We start from the raw sequence: 21,509 nt of genomic DNA on the forward strand, positions 1-21,509 counted from the left end.
GATTGTAAAATGTTCACACTTCATACATGTACAATGTAAAAATAGTATATTATAATAATACGTAAGATTATAAATAAGTAAAGGATATATATATATATGATAATAAATAGACGCGAGAAAGTGATTTATATTGTGTATATAAATAAAACAACTTTCATTTTCAAGAAATACATTACGGTTAACGAAGACATTGTCTGATTTCATAACGAATAAAAATAAGAGTATGCGAATTCATATGATTAATTAATTTTTTACCAGTGAAATAAAAATGTATACTTCTCAAATATTGACTCGTTTGAGTATATAAAAATATATAATTGTAAAATAATGAATTCAAAGTAACAACATCAGTCTTAAACATTTTTTGAAATCTATCATCTTTCGCAAACAATAAGGTGAAAACAAAAAGAAATTATCATCTTAAAAACTAGTTTTTCTACCCTTTAAACAAATAAATGAAAAATCAGAGATAACTGCGCTTTAAAATACATTGCAATTTTTGGACAATTTATGAACTTAAAAATTTTTCTCAAATAGTTTAAATAACGTTTGACCTTAGAGATTAATCCTGACAGGGGGAAATGAAAGATCAAAAAAAAAAAAAAAAAAAAAGAAAAAGAGAGAGAGAAGAAGAGAAAAAGATCGAAGCTTCAAGAATGTATTTCGTCTCCTTGGATCGAATAACGTGCGGCAAAGAAATTTATTGAAGAAAAAAAAAAGTCTTTACATATCCAAAAAGTGTAATAATTTGTTGAATATCCGGGATTAGCATATTTCCTTGTTAGGTGAGTTTTTTTTTTTGGTATCCTAGTTCCACGGTATAAGGAATCATGAGCTCTCAAGTTTAATGGAAAGGCACGAATGGTATTGCCGGGTCATTGCCTTTCAGTCAAATTCACCAAGATCTATTTGCTGTCCCTTTCGCCATCCGATTTCCACGTAACGAGTAATTGCGATCCGGAATTGTGAGGACGCGATTGCGATATTTGACGAAGAGATACGCAATGGAGTGGGAAAAGAAGGGGGAGGAAAAGAGGAGGAGGAAGATGGAAGAGAGGGAAAGGAGGAGAAGATGGATGCAGTCAACGTCGAAAGGTCGAAGCTTGGTTGAACGTTTATTGCGCAAATGGAGGAGTTTCCCACCCGCCGTTTCTCTAACCACATCTTTCATTTCATTTCATCTTCTCTCTTTCTTCCTCCGAGTTCTCAAAAGAGCGATTATAGCGATGAGATCGATTTAAGAATACGTACAGGTTTAGTATCGATTACGATTTTAAGATTTAAACGTGACCATTGAGAATAATTGATTATTGAATTTTATATTAAAAGGGGAAGAAAGAAAAAACATTGTTGAGGTATATAGAATCATTATAAATATTCGTTAGTATTATACTATCGATCAATGAGTTAGTTAATTGCAATTTTTATTCGGTAAAATGAAATTTTGTTTGTTTTTTTTTTTTTGTTTTTTTTTTGTTTTTTTTTTTTTATAATTGGAGAAAACACGATAATTTCGATTGCACGTTCTTTAATAATTTTAAATGTGATTATTAATCTTTTATACTTTTTATATTGTTTTTTCATTTCCCTTTTTGGATGCCTTATGCATAAATATGTACGTACATAGACAAATAGATCTGCTAGTTTTAGAACGTAAATGTTACAGGTGTTTTAAATGACATTCAGTATGGTTCACCAGTGACCTGTATGGAATTCAAGGTGTTCGCTAGTGTATACATTCGAATACGATTACTCTATAAAAATTAGAAATCTCTATAGAATCTATTGGTTCGGTCGATGGAATATCGAATAAGAGAAAAGATTTTAATTTATCATGAATATTAATATTTCAAATGAAACCGTTAATTTTGGTGATTTGAATGCATGAAAAATCGTGTTTCATACTCGAAAGAGGGACAATCGTTATCGGATTATCGATGAAATATTCGACCCTTTCATTGTTTCTATTTGTAAGAGAAACGTTTGATCTCATCGCTGATGCCTAGAAAATGTTCGATGGCTCGACTCGAATCGGATTGATCTGGGGTGGGGGAGCTTTGCTCTCAATGAAAGTTTCTCCGTGAGTGTCGTGCAAAATACGGAGGTTAAAATATATATATATATATATATATATATATATATATATATATATAAAGCACTCTATTTAAAATCGAATAAATTTTTATAAACCGAATGAAAGAAAAATGATAAGACAAATTAACTCGAAGATTTAACTCTTTAATGTCATGTAATTTTGAACTTGTACGTTCATATATCTATATTTTTTCTTCGTCGCAAACTTTATTTTTTTTGTTCATATACGAAGATTAACTTTTTTGTTAATTATAAGCTATATTACAAGTTTCATATCGTGTATTTTTTTTTTTTTTTTTTTTTTTTGACAACTAAAAATTGAGTTATATACGAATATTTTATTTCTCTATTAATCAGTTATCTTTCGCTTATATATATATATAAAAAAAGGAGAAACTATATCTTTTGATTATTTTTTTTAATTCATTCATTTTTCCAAAGCTATTTGGTATTCATTCATAACATTTTATTTTTAAACTTCAATAAATTTCACGCATTCACATTCATTGATCTTAGTTAATAGGTCAATTAGAAAAGCATTCAGGGAAGAGTAAACATTATTTGTTCTAATCGTTCCATCGATAATGTTCGCGAATAGACGTGAGGAACTAACAACAACAAGATGAAAATATTTTTCAAAACGATTCAATAGTACAGAGATCATCGTATTATTCAAAAATTACAATGAAAGAAGAAATCGATCCGACGATATATTCGCATAAAATATTTCGTTTACGCGATCACAATTAATTTTGTGATGTATGTGCACGTAAAAAATGAAGAGCAAAAAAAAAAAAAAAAGATACACGCGTGAAAAACGAGTAGGACGAGAATTAACAATTTTTATTCGTTATGGAAATATTTATTTTTAGTTATCTCGATAACATTCAGGCTCAGTTAATATTTTTTGATTCGTCAGAGCGTAAACGTGAGTTAACACGAATCGTCTGGTACGTCCCCTTCTCTTTAGAATTGGATGCTCTTTAATAATGTCTTCCTTCCTTCTTCCACCCCTTTTCTCTCTCTCTCTCTCTCTCTCTCTCTCTCTCTCTCTCTCTCATACATACATATACATGTATGTATCATGTACACACACAATTCCTCATTATGACGATTGTTTATTCCGATGCAGAAAGAGCAAGGGAAAGAAGAATCAAGACTGGGAAAGCAAGAGAGGAGTGTCATCCTCTTTCTCTTTTCCTTTCTTTCTCTATTTCTCTCTTTCTTTCTTTCTTTCTTTCTCGAGACTCTCCGGATGTTTCTGGATATTCGCCAAAGTAAACAATTTCGCGAGAAAGAGGCGGATGTGCTATGCTCCACGTCGCTCGTTACGTTTCCCTCGAATAGGCGCCAAGTTACGACACGTTCCTTGTTATAGAGCACTCTATCGTAAAGAGTACGAGCCATTTAACTCGAGTATTTTCTTCTTGGACCGTGACGGACCGTTTCTTGACTCTTTTTAATTTTCATTTTATATCTATATAACCAGTGGAAGTAATTAAAAGGATTTTTAATTAGATAATTATGAATAACAGATATGTATATGATATCTTATCGTGATTTTGATACGATGAAAATTCATCTATTTTCCTAGTTCCTAGTGTTCAATTATTTTCATAGTTTTCTTATAAGATTATATAAAACACGCATGATGATGATCGACTGCTAATATCAATTATTTTATCGTATATCAAGTGATCGTCTAAGAAATGCTGTCAAATATTTTAGAATATTGATATCTGAGACGAGGTATTTTTTTTTTGTTTTTTTTTTTTTTTTTGGAAAGAGAAAAAAGATAAACAATTATCATGATCGGTAATAGTTGATGAAAAGGTAATGACAAAAATTTTTATTCCACGATTATGGATACATTTATGAATTTTTTTTTATAATAATAATATTAAAAATCATTGATCTACAAGATCTGAAAAACCAGGTGATAGAGTCAAGCTTTTTTTTTCTTAAAAATCTTAGTATATAGAGAACGAAACCACGACATCATAGAAATTGGAACTTTATCCGGTTGTTAGTCCATTCGAAAGGGCATTCATTAGTTTCACCTCGGTGAGCAGTCATCGTAGCTCGTGTTTCGGGCTTTGTCCATTCTTTTTCTTCTTCTTTCTTTTTTTTTCCTTCCCTATAAAAAAAAATCGTAAAACTGCATCGTACTATGAAAAAAAAAAAAAAAAAAAAAAGAAGTTAGCAACTGACGAAAATTTTTTGCTAATCGTGTTATTATCTTTTATCTCTTTTTGTATCCTACTTAGCATAACTACTTATCATAACTATTTTTCAGATTAATAGATATCGCGAGTAATATCTTAAGATAGTAATCGAGAAATTTCACCACACTTCGTTTTTACTTTTCCACTTCTTTCGTCTCTATCTTTTTTCTTTTCTCTCTTTTTTTTTTTTTTTTTTGTTCGCGGTAATCACGGTTTAGATGTAACTTGGCCCAATTCAATGATTCAGCTTTGTAGATCGTGTGATAGATAGGAACCGGTTAGAGTATTACTGGAGCAAGTCGAGTTGTCTTTCTTTATTTTTGTTTTGAGCATACACACGCACATAAACATACATACATTCACATACGAAGATTTAATATCTCATTAAGTGTACCATGAAGTCCGTTAAATCAGCTATAATACATTGAAATCGACCGATGAATCTTATTAACGTGATGTTTTGTATCATTTGATGCTCGGAATTTATGAATTAATTCGAATATCCTTAGAAAAAAAAAAAAAAAAAAATAAACAAGTGAAAAAATAAAATCGATGTAAACACGTATTAGAAAATTCCTAGTAAATTCTAACACGTAAACAAATAAACAAAAAAATATGAGTGTGTATATCCGAAGATGTAGTTGAAGAAACGTAAACATTACATATGTGTTCCAATCGTCTTATCAATGATCGTAAATAGATACTTGAAGCTTCTTGTAATGTTTTTCTTTCAAGTTACGAGTTGAATCAGATATCAATGAATTCACGAAGTTTAATTTTAATTTTGTCTTTATATTCCGGGATATCGAAAAAGAAGGAAAATTATCAACAAAATCAATGACTGTTAAAAAAAATCATTAAATAAAAATATCCCTTTGACGATTTACAATTTATCTCAGAATACAAATAAAAAAGTAACACAATCTTTCTCTTTTCTCTTCACGTCCAACATTTCACGAATTAATTTTCTCAAATAATTCCGAAGTGAAAAATTCTATCCCAGAGATAATAAGAGGAAGTAAAACGTGTAAAGAAAAATTAATCGTTATTCGAAAAATGTATTCCTTGTTTTCTTTTCTCTTTTTTTTTTTTTTTCTTATTGCGTCGAGTATTTTTTCTGCACTTTTGTTAGAAAAAAAAAAAAAAAAAAAAAAAAGAAATAAAGAAAGAAAAAAGTGCAAAGTTTTATTTCGTACGTCGAAATGACTTTGAAAAAAAAAAAGTCGAATAGCCGCAATTCGATGCACGCAACGACGTACGTAAGTAGGTGTATCGTTACGTGAAGAAGAACGTAAAAGAGAAAGAGGAAAGGAAAAGAAACGGTGTTTTCCAAGAGGCCATCGTTTTCGTCGTCGTTGTCGTCGTCGTCGTCGTCGTCGTCGTCGTCTTTTGGTTCATTGCCACTGCCGTTGGTACCGAATATAGCGGGATCATGAGTCACGTTCCGTAATAAGACTATACTTGGCCAAGTAGAATCACTAGCGGGAGGAGAGAAGGTTTTCCAAGAAAGCAAGATCGTTCTCCAGCATCCATGGATCCTTTCCCCCTCTTATACCCTCTTTATATGTTGACAAAAACTCTATAGAAAAAAAGATTCAACGAGCCTGTCATGCTTTAGACCATGTCTCATACACTTCGAGTACTAAAAAGAGAGATATATAATACGAGATACTTTCAAGAGATGATTGTCGGATCTACAGGTCGAAAGATAAGCGCGAAATTTGGTGCTGGATCGCGTATTACTTTCTTTAATGCACGACTGAATTCACCGGGTCACGTTTGTGAATCTTTCTGATCATAGTTGATACTTGTTCTGTCTATGTATTCGTATGTATTTTTGAAGATCTAATCGTTATCATATTTTTATTTATTTATTTATTTATTTATTTATTTATTTTTTTTCGTTAATCCTTTAATGGACGATTTATCTTCTTTTATAAGTCTCCGAGAAAAGAAAAATATTTGTATTAATTATTATGGGTAAACACTGGAGTAGAAATAATCGAAAAATATTATGGAAAAGGTTCTTTTTTATTTTCTTTTTTGAATAAAATTTAATGAAAGATTTAATTATTGCAAATGCATTATATTGCCTTGTAATTTCGTCCGAAGGAATATCGTAACGATGAATTTTTTAATGAAATAGGCAATGCTACTTTTGGATTAATTTTAAATAATACTCGAGATCTTTGAATGAGAATTGCGATTATTCACTTCCACAATCGTGGAATGATCGCTGACTCATTTCTCGACAACATGGCCGTAACGCCGTGGAATCTTTTTACTCGTTTAATTGATTTGACAGATGATTCGAATTCTTTGCGGCTAAATCGCGTGTTCTCGCAAAATTGTGATCATCCTTGATTACACGATTGCACGATTATTGTTCTTCTAAGTTTTCCAAGCGTTTAATCTTTATCATCGTTCACCTCTCGTAATTCCAGGAAAACTCTCAGAATTTAGAAAATTCAAAACATACAGACGTACGCGCGCCTACACAGAAGGCGATTATCTATTATCTTTAACATTATTTACAAAAGCGATATGATATATCGAAGCTTTGTTGATGTCATATCCTATCTGCGTTATCTTTGTTCGCTCAGTATAATATTTTAGATCCTTTATCTTATCCTGATATTTCGATAGTTTCATTTTGTTCCTTACAAATTAACAATCACATTGAACGTATAATTTTTAACAAATTATCTTTCACTTTGACACCAATTTTGTTAACTTGGTACACGCATATACATATATATGAAATCTTTAATTTTTATTTTACTTTATATTTATGAATATATTTTTAACGTACAATTTTTCAGGGAAGCGTTTTTCTGTTTTTGATTTTTCTATTTCTTTTTTTTTCTTTCTTTTTTTGTTTTTTTGAGAAAGACAGGTAAAAATTTCTGTGAATGGAATTTAGACACCTCGTCGCCGAGAGATCGGCTCTCCGATAAATCCCGAAGTTTCGTTTTTTCACGATCGAAGAACTTAACTAATGTATCTTCGAAGAAAACTCAGAAACATCCGTTAGAACTCTTTCTACATTCCAACGAAGATTGTCTATAGCGTGAATACTTCCTCAAAGAAAACTTAGAAATGTAAAAGAAGACGGTGAACGCTTGTTTGTTATATCAACCGTGTTAAATTTGTTGAGTTCTTTCGTCGATTGTCCTGTATATCGAAAATGGCCAATCGAAATCATCCTTTAAAAATTTAATAGCCATTTTACGACGATATATATATATATTAAATACAAATATATGTATTAAAAAAAAAAAAAATGTATTTTCTTTTCCGATATACATTTTAGTTTCAAGGTTAACGTTAAAACATATTTGTTCGATGATAAGCTTTATCTTGAAGTAGGAATATAAAAATATGTCTCTTTCTTGCGTTATTAAACGTATAAATACTATATCTCATATGCGTGTTAATAGGTTAAATATATTTGCAGTTATCAAGAAGAGTAAAAAGAAAAAAGAAAAAAAAAAAAAAGATAAAAGAACTAGAAAAATATGCAATTTTTGTCGAGTCTACGAATTGAAATAACTTTACGATTTATTGATCTGTTTTCAACTGATTCGTCAATAATCACGGATACATGAAATCTACTTGTCATTATTTTTATTCTTAACTTAATCTTACAATAATAATAAATAAACGAAGACGACTTTTGATCAATACTTTTTCAATAATTACAATTTCAATAATTACATGACAAATTTAAGATATAAATATTGATTGCTTCCGAATTACGTACTACTAATTAATTACCTGTAACAATTAATAAATACGATTGGAGTAAAAAAGCGGCCATTGATATCGTAGATCGAAGCGACAATAAATGGAATAAAAAAAGTAAAAGAAAAACAAAAAAAAAAGAAAGAAAAGTTACGAATTATACCTCATCGCCCGAGAGAAATGAGAAAAAAAAATAAATAAAAAATAATTCGTTCGAATCCATGAGATTTCAAATTCATGAGACATTAGGTTTTGGTCTGGTCCCCTTTTCGTCACGCGATTCGCATAAACTTACGCGTGCATTTGGTGTCGTAGCGACCGTCGAAAGACCTTTTCCCCTCCTTCTCCTCCAGTTCTTTTTCATTCTTCGTCAACATCCTGCTTCCTGTACTGCTTACGTGCTCTTTCACGACATGCAGACAGACTCGTGCGTGCGTGTACTCGTTCACTTACTCACTCACTAACTCACTCGCTCGCTCGCTCGCTCGCTCGCTCACTCACTCACTCACTCAGTCAGTCAGTCACTTACTCATTTCATTCACTTCACTCACTACTCACTCACTCGAGGGACACGCACGACCTATCACGACACGCGTGTGTTAATCTCGATGCGTAAAAAAGGCGTGTACGCATACTACTGTTCATAAGTCATCGAACACCTACGTTTATTCAATTTCATGTCCGATTTAAATTACAAAATGAAAGCACAGTAAGCGGTAAAAAATTATTCGTTCTTTAAGTTACGTCAAATAGCTTGATATCGTTTATAAGTGATGACTTAATTATATATAATTGTTATTTTTCAATGTCTGCGTTTCAAAGAACAGTTTCTTTTAATATCTAATAATAAGTAAGAAAAGGAGGACATTGATCTGTAGTAGAGAAGCCTTGGTAGTTTTGGTTTAATTTTGTATTAGCTACTTCGTTATTAACTCGAGTAATTTTTCAAAGTGGTTCAGCACGATCTTTTTTTCTCTTTCATGAATAATAAAAAGAAGATATTGATCTGTATTTAAATTCGGTCGTTTTTTTTCTTTCTTTCTTTCTTTCTTTTTTTTACTTTTCATTTTTTTTTCTCGATTGAATACCACTTTGAAAGATGACAGCTCATATTTTTAAAGCGTTACAATGAAATAAATATATATCTTTGAAAAAGTATAAATTACCTATGACTTATACTTATATACTCTCGTCATACATACCCATACATATTGAGAATCGTGATGATGCATACGACTGGTTTGATTTTTTTTAAGACATTGCTTTTTGAATGGATCCTTTCGAGTATTATGGGCATGTGTATACATACATACGTACATATAACGAAAGAGCATTACTCGTGATAGTTGCCAGCATTATTCGTGACGACCTTCGTGCGTAGGTCAAGAGCACGTGGGTGTAGATGCACTCGGCCTCGATTCGAGAGAAAGAGAGAAAGAGATATAAGCTCGTCCTGAGTTATTTTCGAACGTTTACATTCCAGATAATGCTATCATCTTATGCAGATGTAGTTGTTGATGATAATCGAAGATTTATGACAATTTTTATAAGTAGACCGGATAAGATCAATGAAATAAAACTTTTTCGTTGGCGTCTTACGGGCAAGACAAGATCGTTCGAGGCGTTAAAGAAAAAAAATCTTATGATTCGCAGGTGCAACCAGTCGCGGAACTATCAGAGCTCTCAAGACGAGGTGGAAGCGACGGCCAGCAAGTCGAGCTGGCACCTGCGAATATTCGCGGTGGCACGCTCCGTCGATCCGGTAGCCTGCGGTTTCATCAGAATACGGTAAGTCTTCGATCGATTCAGTAGCCTCCTTTCTCTGCCCAACACCTTCATTATTTAAATTAGAAGACTTGATTTTTCAACTCCGAACGAAACGTTTAAAAGATTCTTTACCTATTACGGACGATATTACGAGTTTTTTCCTCTTTTTTTTTTCTTTTTTTTTTTTCGGGAAAAGCATTTTGAAATTATTTGACGATCGATCTTAGAGTAAAAGAATTCTTTCAAACCTCGAAAAGATATTTCTCGATTACGCTATAAAATTTGATCGTTGCTTTTAACTCGTATTCGATCATATCGACATTTTGTCCAATTTGTGGAAACTTTAGTTTTGTTTCTATTAGTAAAATAAGAACTGTAAGAGCAGTAGAATAGGAATTGTCAATTGTGCGGAATACAATTTTTGTTAAGTCGTCGACTTATGTCCGATCATGGTGTCAATTTTAGACAAGGATAATGTATATTCCTATATTCGTTAAATAAAGAGTGAAGGAGACAATAAATAGGGTATACATATATATCGAAATTCCTAAGAGAAATAGAGAAAGAGAGAGAAAAAGAGAGAGAGAGAGAGAGAGAGAGAGAGAGAGAGAGAGAGAGAGATATCATAGAGGTGCTTACTTTCCACCCACATTCTCTAGAACGACGCAGTGGCATAGTAATCGCATAACGGTACACATCCCGACTTCTTCGTACTTTAACGCTTTGTTTCCATTGAAGCTAACGGACGTAATACTGATATAAGAATGTACGTGTAATGAAGAGGAAAGAACCTCGCTATCTTGGTCACTTATTTATTTGTAGGAGCTAAACGAAGATAGAAAGAGAAAGAAAGATAGAGAGGGAGGGAGAGAAAGATTTTCGTTTATATCGTATTTCAGACGATTTGCAACTCGGAACGTCAATATGACAGAAAGTGTTTAAAGTTCATCGTGCGTCCTTCGTTTCATTATAAATCATTCGAATATGGCGTTATTTATAAGATATAACAACTGGGGTCGATATATAATCATCGGTATTAACAATGGGATCCACGTTGCACTGTTTCATTCGTAGCGTTTAACTTGCAAACAATTATATCAGACTTTCCATGTTTAAATCTAATCTGATCGAAGTTTACTTTTCATTTGGGTTAATTGTAATTATTAAATTGAGAATTTAATATTGGAACAATCATTTAAATCTGAACAAACTCATTCGTTATTAAATATTGATTGAATGTCCCGACACGTAGACATTCATTCACTACGTACATAACTCCGATTGATTTTAGTCGCAGACAGGATGCGACGTCGAAAGTACTTGAAAATTTCTCGCGAATCGTCAATGTTCCACCCTTAATCCACGATCCACGAGCAAATGGGGTTGATTTATAGCGAGATAGGGGAGAGTGATAGTGCTTGCGGGCTTTTGAAATGCCGTTAATAAATTAAATTGTCGTACGGTACATTCCACGTTCTCGTTGACACGGGATCGTCGGCTCGTGTAACGTCATTAACGAAGATCAAAGGCCTGTCAATAATTTCATGTTACATCGATCGCGAATGATCTTCCATTATCACTTTACTGCGAAGATATATTATTCGTTCGTTACGTCTTCATCGTGTGCGATCTTTACGATGAAAAACCGGTTGTCTTGACGTTCTTTTATCATTTCTTTCCCATGACGTTTTACTCTTTATATCTAGAGTGGTATATGTGTACGTGCGTCGTGCAGTTTTGAATGGAGCAACGAACGATGGCCAAACTCGCACCATTTGTAGTCTCTCAAGAGACGACTGCTTTTCACCGGTGCAGCTGTACAAGTTAATTCTCTTCTCCCTCTTAACCCCACCTCTCTCTCTCTCTCTCTCTCTCTCTCTCTCCCTTTTCTCATGCGTAACGTATCGATCGTTAAGTCGATCCCAATGAGGAAACTAGTTGGCTGTATTATTATTGTGTTCCTTTTCACTAGCTTCTTTCCTTTAACCTTTAGACCGTTAGCATGAACCAACGTTTGGGCTTGGTACAAGCTCGTTTCTAAGAAAAAAGAAGAACACGAAGATAGGATCGTTGCAAGAATTTATGTAATACAATAAAAATATGATTATGGAGATAGAGGAATCCTTTTGGATCCTTGACATTTGTGCTACTTTTATTTTCATCTGAAAATATTCATCGCGTTCGTATATTTATGCATTTGGGAAATAATAACATTCCAAGTTGCGAGATGAGAAAAATGGCGGTTTCGGTCATCCGTGAAATTCGTTCGTAGGTTAAAAAATTACGCGAGAAATTTCAAACGTTTGATCGACTGTTTGAACATTAGAACATTCTTTGAAGCAGTGAACAGAACACAGACGTTTTCTAATGATTAGTCAGAACGTAAAAGCGATTATACTGCATCATACGACGTATCGGAGAAGAATAGACCGGTTCATATTCACGAGGTGATCGGGTCGCATCGATACTGGTGGTATACTAACTTCAGAGAGAATGGTATCGTTTGTTCTACCGAGTGTCGGTAAGGTCGGTACTTATACACTTTGGTACCGAACGCGTGTAATGCGTGTAATGTTATGCGTGACGGTAACGTTCTCTAGTGGACGTTCTCGGTGTCTCTCCAATGAAAATGAACTTGCTGCTATTGATTCAAAACTATATTCAGATTACTTTATAGCAGAAAGATTCTCGAATTTTCTTCGATTCTTCTTATTTCAAATCAAATCAAATATATTTTATGCACGTACTTGAATTGTTATTCTTTTTTCTTTTTTGAAAATCATTTTTATCACATTGTCGCATTCTTGAGAATTCTTGAGATATTATTCGCATTTATTTTTTTTTTAATGAGAATGAAGTTCTGTAACTGTTATTATTCCTAACTATTACATATAGATACGATCACTCGGTATGCATCATAATTTCCTTCGAAAGTAAATTAAAGAAACGAATTCTTGTCGGGCGTGTCGAGGAATTCATGCGGCATAACATAGATCGTTCAAGGTTCTAGGCTGGTGTAAAATGGACGCATCGTTTAATAGGGTGCGGTCGGTCTCTTCGGACGTATAAGAAAGTTGATTTGTTTCTTGATTTTTCTCTTTTGCCTCGCTTCTCCTTCATTTCATTGTTCATTCGGTTAACTGCTAATGTTCATATTTTACGATTATCGTTTCAGTCCTAATGTTCATTATTTTTCTCATTCCTTGTGGATTGAACACGTATGTAGCAGTTTATTATGCAGCAACATCGTACGTAAATGTCGCATTATGTAATTACAATTGCGGAGTACGCGTTGCGTGTAAGTGATTACGTCGTTACCGTTCTCCAGCATCATTATATTATGTATATACTAAGTTCTCAAAGCAAACTGCGACGGGCAGGTCGTTTGTGTACAGACGATAATGTCGTTCGTCATCGAGCGTTGAAAAAATATCTTTTGCCCGGAGCCACGATGCCGGTGCATTGCAGATGCCTGTTGCAATATGTCGATCCAGACGATATTTACTACGTATCTCTCTTATTTTACGCGAGTTTCTTTCTATTTGTTTTTCTTTTCTTATATCTTTTTTTTTCTTTTGTTGTTTTTTTTTTCCCATTCTCGCCGAGCACACGTGCGGCAAGTGTCAAACGTCGACATTTCAAAATTGATCATTAACGTCCTAGAATGATCTTAAACGAGACTGTAAGTAATAAAAAAATGTTATAAATTATTATCGACGTTTGTCATTGATTATTGCAAATAACTGTACTAATTTTACCTCTTTGTACATATCGAATTGTTCCATTAAAATTTGACACGCATTCGTTACTGTTTCATTTAGTCGTGTTTGAAAAGTTTAAGGAAAGAAAGACAATATATATAAAAGCGGTAATTATATTGTAACGAATGACAAGAATCCAAAAAATTTTGATTACTTCAATCAATATTAGGTCTATTCTATACGTTCGAAGTCGGCTATTTATGAACCTCTGACGTAATGTCGGCATAAATTTGCGTTATCCGTAATACTATGCGAGACTCATGCATTTAGTTTCTTGAACATTTGACATTTGAACTGCGTAGTTAATAGTGGTGTATTAGCCATTTAAATTTGTCCTAAAAGCGACGATACTTAAAGCTTTTATGCATTTTTATAAAATTTATATGAATTATTTTTTATGGACAGTACATGTACATTTCGTATTATGTTCTTTGTTGAAAAAGAAATAATTTTGTTTTCCCTGAATGATTGCATTACTTAGCTTTCTAAGTTCTGCTTTCCCAAGTACATCGTTCAATGATGTGTTTTTCTGTACATTTTATGCAAAGAGGTGTTTTGTTACAGTAAAATATCCGACAATTGACAACGACACTGTGGTATACCTTTTCTCTTTTTTTTTATAGCTGTTTTTTACGGCTATTTTATGTGGACAAGTATTCGTAATGAACGTTTTATATCGTATATTTCTTTGTTATTTTCTTGTTACTTCATATCAACACCGAATATACGTACATATTATCTTCTGCCCTTGTCGTTTTAACGCGTTTTTAATTTTTATCGTAGTTGTAGAATGTAAGCCTATGATTATTACTTCGAGGAATTTTAATTATTACATTTTATAGGTATAGAATCGAGTTTTCCTTTTTTTATCTAGCTTGTTAATAATTAATAAATATTTCTCTGTGCTAGTTTTTTATTTGTTTGTTACTTATAGGATATAATGATCTTCTCCTACCGTTTCTATTAATTCCTTTAAAGATGTTAAATATATTACACTATAAATAAATACGGAAGATTACGTTTCTCGATTCGATCTATATCAATTGTTTGTTGATAGAGTATTTTCGATTGGTTTTTGATTTGTTCAGTCAATATTCAGTAATCTTTCCACGGTTATCTTTTGTTAATAACTTTTGTTAATCCATTTGATATTATACGATTGTATGCTATTACTTATTGAGGTGACCTGGTTTTCGATGGACGTTACTACATTGCTGTATGGTACTCTTCTCAGTTATTTCAGTGTACTTAGAAACATATGTCCCATGTAGCTTTCACTGCATATTCATTGATATCACCATGTAGTCCCAAAAGTATTATGTATAATTCAAACATTAAAATTCGTGTACTTGTCGACGGTTAACATGGATTAATATTGATTATAATGATCGAATTCATATTTCTCATACTCACTTAAATATTAATATTTAATTTTTATTTAAAAAAATATTTCTAAGATTTCTTCGTAAGCTCGTTTGTCAATTATTTAAACTTAATATGATACATGATATATGTAAAACGAACAGAGCTCGGATAATGATGTCTAATTGTTATCGCAGTATATTAACGAATTAAGTTTTAAGTCTTAACAAAAAACTGTTAAGTTGTAGCTTTACGTAAGTGTTAGGAACATCGGATTTTAATATTCACGATATTTAGTATCGGTGATATTCGATGCGTCGTTCAGGTCTCATTCACAGAACCGCCCTGCTGTCTACATGCTTCGCCGAGATGTCGTAAAAATAGTGGCAACAAGTGGTAAGTGCTACATGGTAACCGTGCGAAGACACTTGTTGCTACTGTATGGTCGAGACAGCGCGGCGACATTCGAGCTTTAGGTTTTCGGTTCACATCGTCAATATTTCTTTTGACGTTAATTCATATTTTGAATCAACGCTTGCTTCTTTAAACTTTATCGTTTATCGTATAGTTTTGTTTAATGTTTTCTTTTTATATTGTTCTTTTTCTTTTCTTCTTTTTTTTTTTTCGGGAAATATCTTTTCTACAAATCTTTGATATAACTATAGCCGATTTAAAATCAAACAATTTTATTAAGACTTCATTGGATCTGCCAATATGTAATGTCAGAATTTTCTTGAAACTTTTTTCTTGAAAATTTTAATATTGTCTACTTATTGGCCAATTTAATAGTTATTATTATTATTGGCTTTACTTATTAATAGTATACAAATAAATCGATAGTTAATTGCGAATTGTTATTTTGGATAAATTTGGTTTTATAAAGATGACGTTGAGAAGGTTAATAAGAAAATAATTAAAAAAAGAAATTAAAAGGGACACACGATAGCGATTTGATACTATTGGTCTTACCGGTATAAATGTTTTCGAGCTAGGTTTCATTTGACTTGGATCGATTTCTTGCGGCGAACGATATTCTCGTCTCGCTCGTTTTTCTTAGATTCTCGATCATGACGCGTCGCGAGCCACGCTTCGTTCGAATCGATCACCTACATAATCGCTTCGGAGGAAGTAGCAGAAGATGATGAGTGAAAAAAAAAAACTATTGCTAGCAAAAAGAGATTAACGTTGAGTGGATACACGATACGAGTGGAATTAACCTGAATGGATAATTGACTCTTAGTAATTGCACTTATCTTTATTGAATTTTATTTGCGATATCTCGGGGATAAAATTTTTATTAATAGATATCAAGGTTAAATAACGTTTAACTCGTTATAACATCATTTATAAATTATACAAATTTGAGAGTATCATTTTATTTACATGACAAATCTTATAAATAAATCATTTATTTAAGTAAACATCGCCGTCGTCAGCGTTGTTATTATAAATAAAAATAATAAAATATTTATATCGTTTATAAAGAAAATAACATTTAAATTATTATTATAATAATTTATACATGATATTATATATAATATTAAACTTTTAAATTGTGTGAGTAGTAATGGTCAAATGATAAAATCTGTACATTACTTACTGTTATTTCTTTTTTTTTTTTTTATGCAACCGAGAACATTCATATTTCATAAGTAAAAATATTCACGCATGAATATCGCAAGAGAAGCTCGACGTTGCGTCTTCGTAGCAAGTACTCGGAGAAATATTCTGGTTGCGAGACGTTACGTTTTAATTAAATGCTTCGTGTCTACAATACATCTCACGACATTCTTTTCTCGTTCTCGCCTTCGCATTATACCTACTTCCTTGCGTTCTCCGTTTCTCTCTCTTTTTCTCTCTCTCCCTCTCTCTGACAACCGTGGGTTTATGAGAAAACATCATTGAACGGATTTTATTTGCTGATGGCTTTCGTTTCTAGCTTTCACGTATCTTATTAGGAAAAATTCTAAGAATTTTCTTGTTTTTCCTTTAAACTATTATAGTTATCATTGACTCCTAAAAGATAATTGTTTCGTCTGTCGATTATCAATAGGTCCAAATATAAAGAAAACTCGAACTTTGACATTGATAATTTCGTATACGTCGTATAATCGTGTTAATTTGAGAGATTAGTATATCAAAAAATAAATTCAAAATATTCTTTGTTTTTTATTAACGATTTTGTTGTCATTTCAAATATTTTTATCATTAATTTAATTATCTTATTCTTATATAAATGATGGATAATTTTTTTCTTTCTTTCTTTCTTTTTTTTTTTTTTTTTTTGAGAATAATTTCTTCTATGATCATTAGATCAATAATTGTTGACCTGGAAAAGGGATCGAAAAGGTTGGGACGCGTGCCAGGTATAGTAGTTATAAAGTGCAGCAGCGTTACGGATTTGGCATATGTTACAGTCACTGTTACAGTCGTACCAGTCAATCCGGTCTCTACTTGCACTCCGTGAGTCATCGTTGTTATCCTTTTTCCCGCAAAACGACACTCGATATTCGCCATCGAGTTCGGACATTATTTTTCAATCCTTTTGATCAAGCCCTTTTTTAACCACGCCATTAAATTTCGAACGAATCTAATCGACCTAGGAAAAACACGTTCGTGTTCTTTTTTATCTTTTTTGTTTTCTTTTCTTTTTTCTCTGCTTGTTTCTTTTTTTTTTTTTTTTTTTTGTAAATTTCTCAAATAGAAAAAACGTTCAACGATAACATAAGGAGCGATAAGAAACGTATACCGGCTTGATCATCTTCCGAGTTCAGAAACTGACCTCAATTGATTCAACACGAAAGTCTTTGTACAGCCTGTTGACGATTATAATCACGACGATGAAGAAATCAGGTCGATATACGTTAAAATTTCTATTCATGGATAAAAAGTAGAGATTTTAAAGCGACTACGAGGATCATTTAATAAAGAGAAAAATAAAGAAACGTGTGATAATAAAACGTGTGTCTTTCTCAGGCTCTCTCCGTCTCTCTTTCTTTCATATGTTTGTATCTCCTTCTTTCTTTCTCTTGGGTAGATATTTCTATTCGTTTCTCCGAGAGCAGCTCCATCTTTTTTACACGACACAAGGTCGTTTTTGCCATTCCTCTTACGTAGTGAGTAACACGTCTCTTGTTCTTCCTTTCTTTCTTCCCTCGAACGGCCTCGACCGACCTTCCTTCGTCGTTTTCTCCGGCTTCACGAAGGCGTCTTCGAAAAGAATTATTTTTGGTCCTCGCTTGGTAAAGTATAGATGTATATACGCGTATGTGTGTGTATGTGTGTATACTTATAATAAGTTATATGTAGAATATCTCTGCATCCCTGAACTTACGTTGGACTATATCTGGTTGTGATCTGACGAGTGATTTATTATTCCGAAATTAGTCTTGTACTTCTCGAACTTCAAAAAATTAACGAGGTTGTAGGATTTACGATTGGATTAACATTTTTGGCAAGTTAATCTGTTGATTGACGATAATTTTTCTTCTTTCTTGTTTTTTTTTTTTTTCTTTAACTTTAATTTATAAAAACGTTTGTGCGTCGAAACGAGCATCGAATCTTTTTAATTATATAAATCTCTTCTTTTCGACTTATCTGTTATCGATTATTAAAAATTTTTCATCGCATTGTTTAATGATTCTGTTCATGAGATATTTTTATAATTGTTTATTATCAATGAAAGATAAGAAAAACAAATGATACAGATTGTTTTGTTAATTTTTGGTTTTATATCTCTTTTAAAAGGAACGTGTGGTATTGTACTACAATATCGACAAAAATACTTTCTTTTTCTCTTTCTGAAAGTTTCTCTTTTTCTTTAGATACTACGAAACGTTTCGTTGGATGTGATATGAATTATACCGAGGTGTAAATATTGATAATCGGGGACGTGAGTAATCGATAATCTTATTTGACAAAATGTCAAATAAACGATATCGAGTCGCCAGTTATCTCGTCGAAAAAAATCAAATAATTATTTAGCTATTATTAGATATACCTTAGACATTTGTGCACTTTCTTATTTACTTTTTATGTAACCATTATTAAATACATAAATAAATAAATAAATCATCATAATGATCATAATCGAAAGATTTTATAAGAATCGTCTATTCGTATATAAAAAATAATATCGTTCAATGTGTGTTCGTCGAATTCTTTTGCACAATAAAAGGGGTATGTTGTACCTTTAAATCAAATGTTTCGCACTCATGACACAGAAAGGATTTATTCACCCGAATGCAACTAGATTTTATGGGAGGATGAAATATCAGGGTATACAGAATTATAGTAGAAAGTAACGGTTAATGAAAACCGATTGTTTCTCTCTTTCTTTTGCTCTTGTTGTCGAGTCGTACTTGGCTCGGCGCATTCACCGCATGTATGTATGTATGTACGTACATATGCACCGGTAACCGTCGAGAAATCCAGCCATTTCGCCTACGCTTTTTAATCCCAGCTGTGTTATACACCTTCTTCTCTACCTTTAGCCAAAGGTGACACGTTTTCTGGTTTATTAACTTCGCTATATCTATTTTCTACCATTATACGATCGATATCTTAATGTCTAATATATCTAGATTAGAGTTTAAAATTTAATACCTATAACAATTTATATCTCTGTAATATCATATATATATATATATATTTATTTTTTTAAATTATTACATATTATATATATATATCATATGTATATATTTTACTGCATAAAATATAAAAAAATTTATATTTATATTATATACAAATATAATAATTGTTCATTGAGTATACGCATACACTTATATCTACGTCTAACAAATATCGTACAGTGCTTGTATCGCAACTCGCATTAATTAAATGTTAGATAGTAAAGAATAAAAAATAAAATCAAAATATTTTTTTAACAAAGAACCTTTCTTTATTTGAAAATGGCAAGAATAATTTATTGTTGTTCTTAATTAGTCTACAGAATCGGTGAATAAAGCGTATACGAGAAATTTTCAACATCCATTTATACGTAAATGAGGACTCGTATGAAAAAAAAATTGTGTGGAGAAATTAACAATTTTTTTAATTAATTAACTGACGGTTTATCGATTCTGTTTTTTTTATTTATTTTTTTTGTTTTGTTTTTTTTTTTTTGTTATAAAAACGTCGTGCTAATGATCGATGCTTACTGATCTTTAATTCGTCATCGAACGTCCTACGACACTCACATAGATTTAGTTGCGCGTAACGATGGAGAAATTGTCGTGTAGCAATACGCCTACGTCTTATCGATCTTCGTCGTTTTACACCCCTGCACTTTGAATACGCGTTCCGCTTGTCGAACAATGACGAGTGCGTCATCGTTTGTCAAGATAATTCAGCTTCATGTTAGCAAGTATCGTTTTGATTCTCACGATACGTCGCCTGGTGGGCCGTAACGTGTATTATTCTTGTTGTAAATCTCTTTGAACAATAAAGCTTTAAAAATAACACTTGCATCCTACTGAAAAATATTATGAGATATCGTTCATACAATGAAAATAAATTTTCAATTAAATTTATATTACGTAGAGTATTCAGTTTTATTTAATTATTTGTTTTCTTTTTCTTTCTTTCTTTCTTTCTTTCTTTCTTTTTTTTTTTTTGTACACACAATATCTTGTTTTAACATTATTCTCTTTATAGATTTTACGAACGGACAGGTTTTCTTTGAATTTTATTAAAACATGAAACGTAATTTATAGCGTTTTCTATATATATATTGGTTAATTGTACTTTCTGTATTGTTAGTTCGATAGTTGTAATGCGCCTGTCGACGATCTCTAGTAAAAGATAGTAGAAGTCTGAATAAAGGGTTGCGTCTGAAAAGGGATAGGGCGTGGTCGTTGAAAAGTAGAGATAAGCCTATGGGATTGTTCGAATTTCAAAACAATATATTTAACAACGACAACAACGACAACAACAACATTAATACTAATAATAGGCAATAATAATAATAATAATAATAATAATAATAATAATAATAATAATAATAATAGTAATACTATTTGTAATTATTATAATAATAGTGGTGATAGTAACTGTGCGTGACTTAGAAAGTGGAGTGAAAGTTAACAATAAATTATTATTTATTACTCTTATATATATATATATATATAATAATGTCCACGTAAAAAGAGAAGAAAAAAAAAAAGAAAGCCATATAAAAGAAAATATATCATCGATAAATTTAATGATTCCAAATGTACGAATTATTCGATCTAAAATTATCTATTTTTTGTAATTGAATCGATGCAATCTTTCCGACTCATTTTCAATCGCGATTTGTATTTATTTATTTATTTTTTTTTTTTTTGATATATTTATTTATATTTTTCTTTGGTAAGTAAATTTTCGTTGTGGTCCCGAGTCAGTTTCCGTTCCATTTCGAGACGAATAAGGCTCCACTGGTTTTACTTCGCGGGATGCAATCCGGTGCGTTAGGAGTTTCTTAAAATAGTTTCTTGAATCTTCACGCACGCATTGCTCATAGCACGTGCAGTGCACGCGGATACGGTACGATGTCTGCTGCAATGTATCGCACGTG

At 32.0% G+C, this 21,509-nt stretch overlaps 1 protein-coding gene across 4 annotated transcripts in view; it reads left to right on the forward strand.

Annotated features, from left to right (window-relative positions):
* The window catches only part of LOC122628657 (unconventional myosin-XVIIIa), a 66,114-nt gene that overhangs the window by 6,799 nt on the left and 37,806 nt on the right, over positions 1–21,509 (forward strand). For all 4 annotated transcript variants that reach the window (XM_043811139.1, XM_043811142.1, XM_043811141.1 and 1 more), the window contains exon 5: positions 9,717–9,851. In XM_043811139.1, the coding sequence (XP_043667074.1) occupies positions 9,717–9,851 (135 nt within the window). The remainder of the gene's footprint in view (positions 1–9,716; positions 9,852–21,509) is intronic.

This window comes from Vespula pensylvanica, chromosome 4 (genome assembly GCF_014466175.1).
Source record: "Vespula pensylvanica isolate Volc-1 chromosome 4, ASM1446617v1, whole genome shotgun sequence".
Classification (NCBI taxonomy): domain Eukaryota; kingdom Metazoa; phylum Arthropoda; class Insecta; order Hymenoptera; family Vespidae; genus Vespula; species Vespula pensylvanica.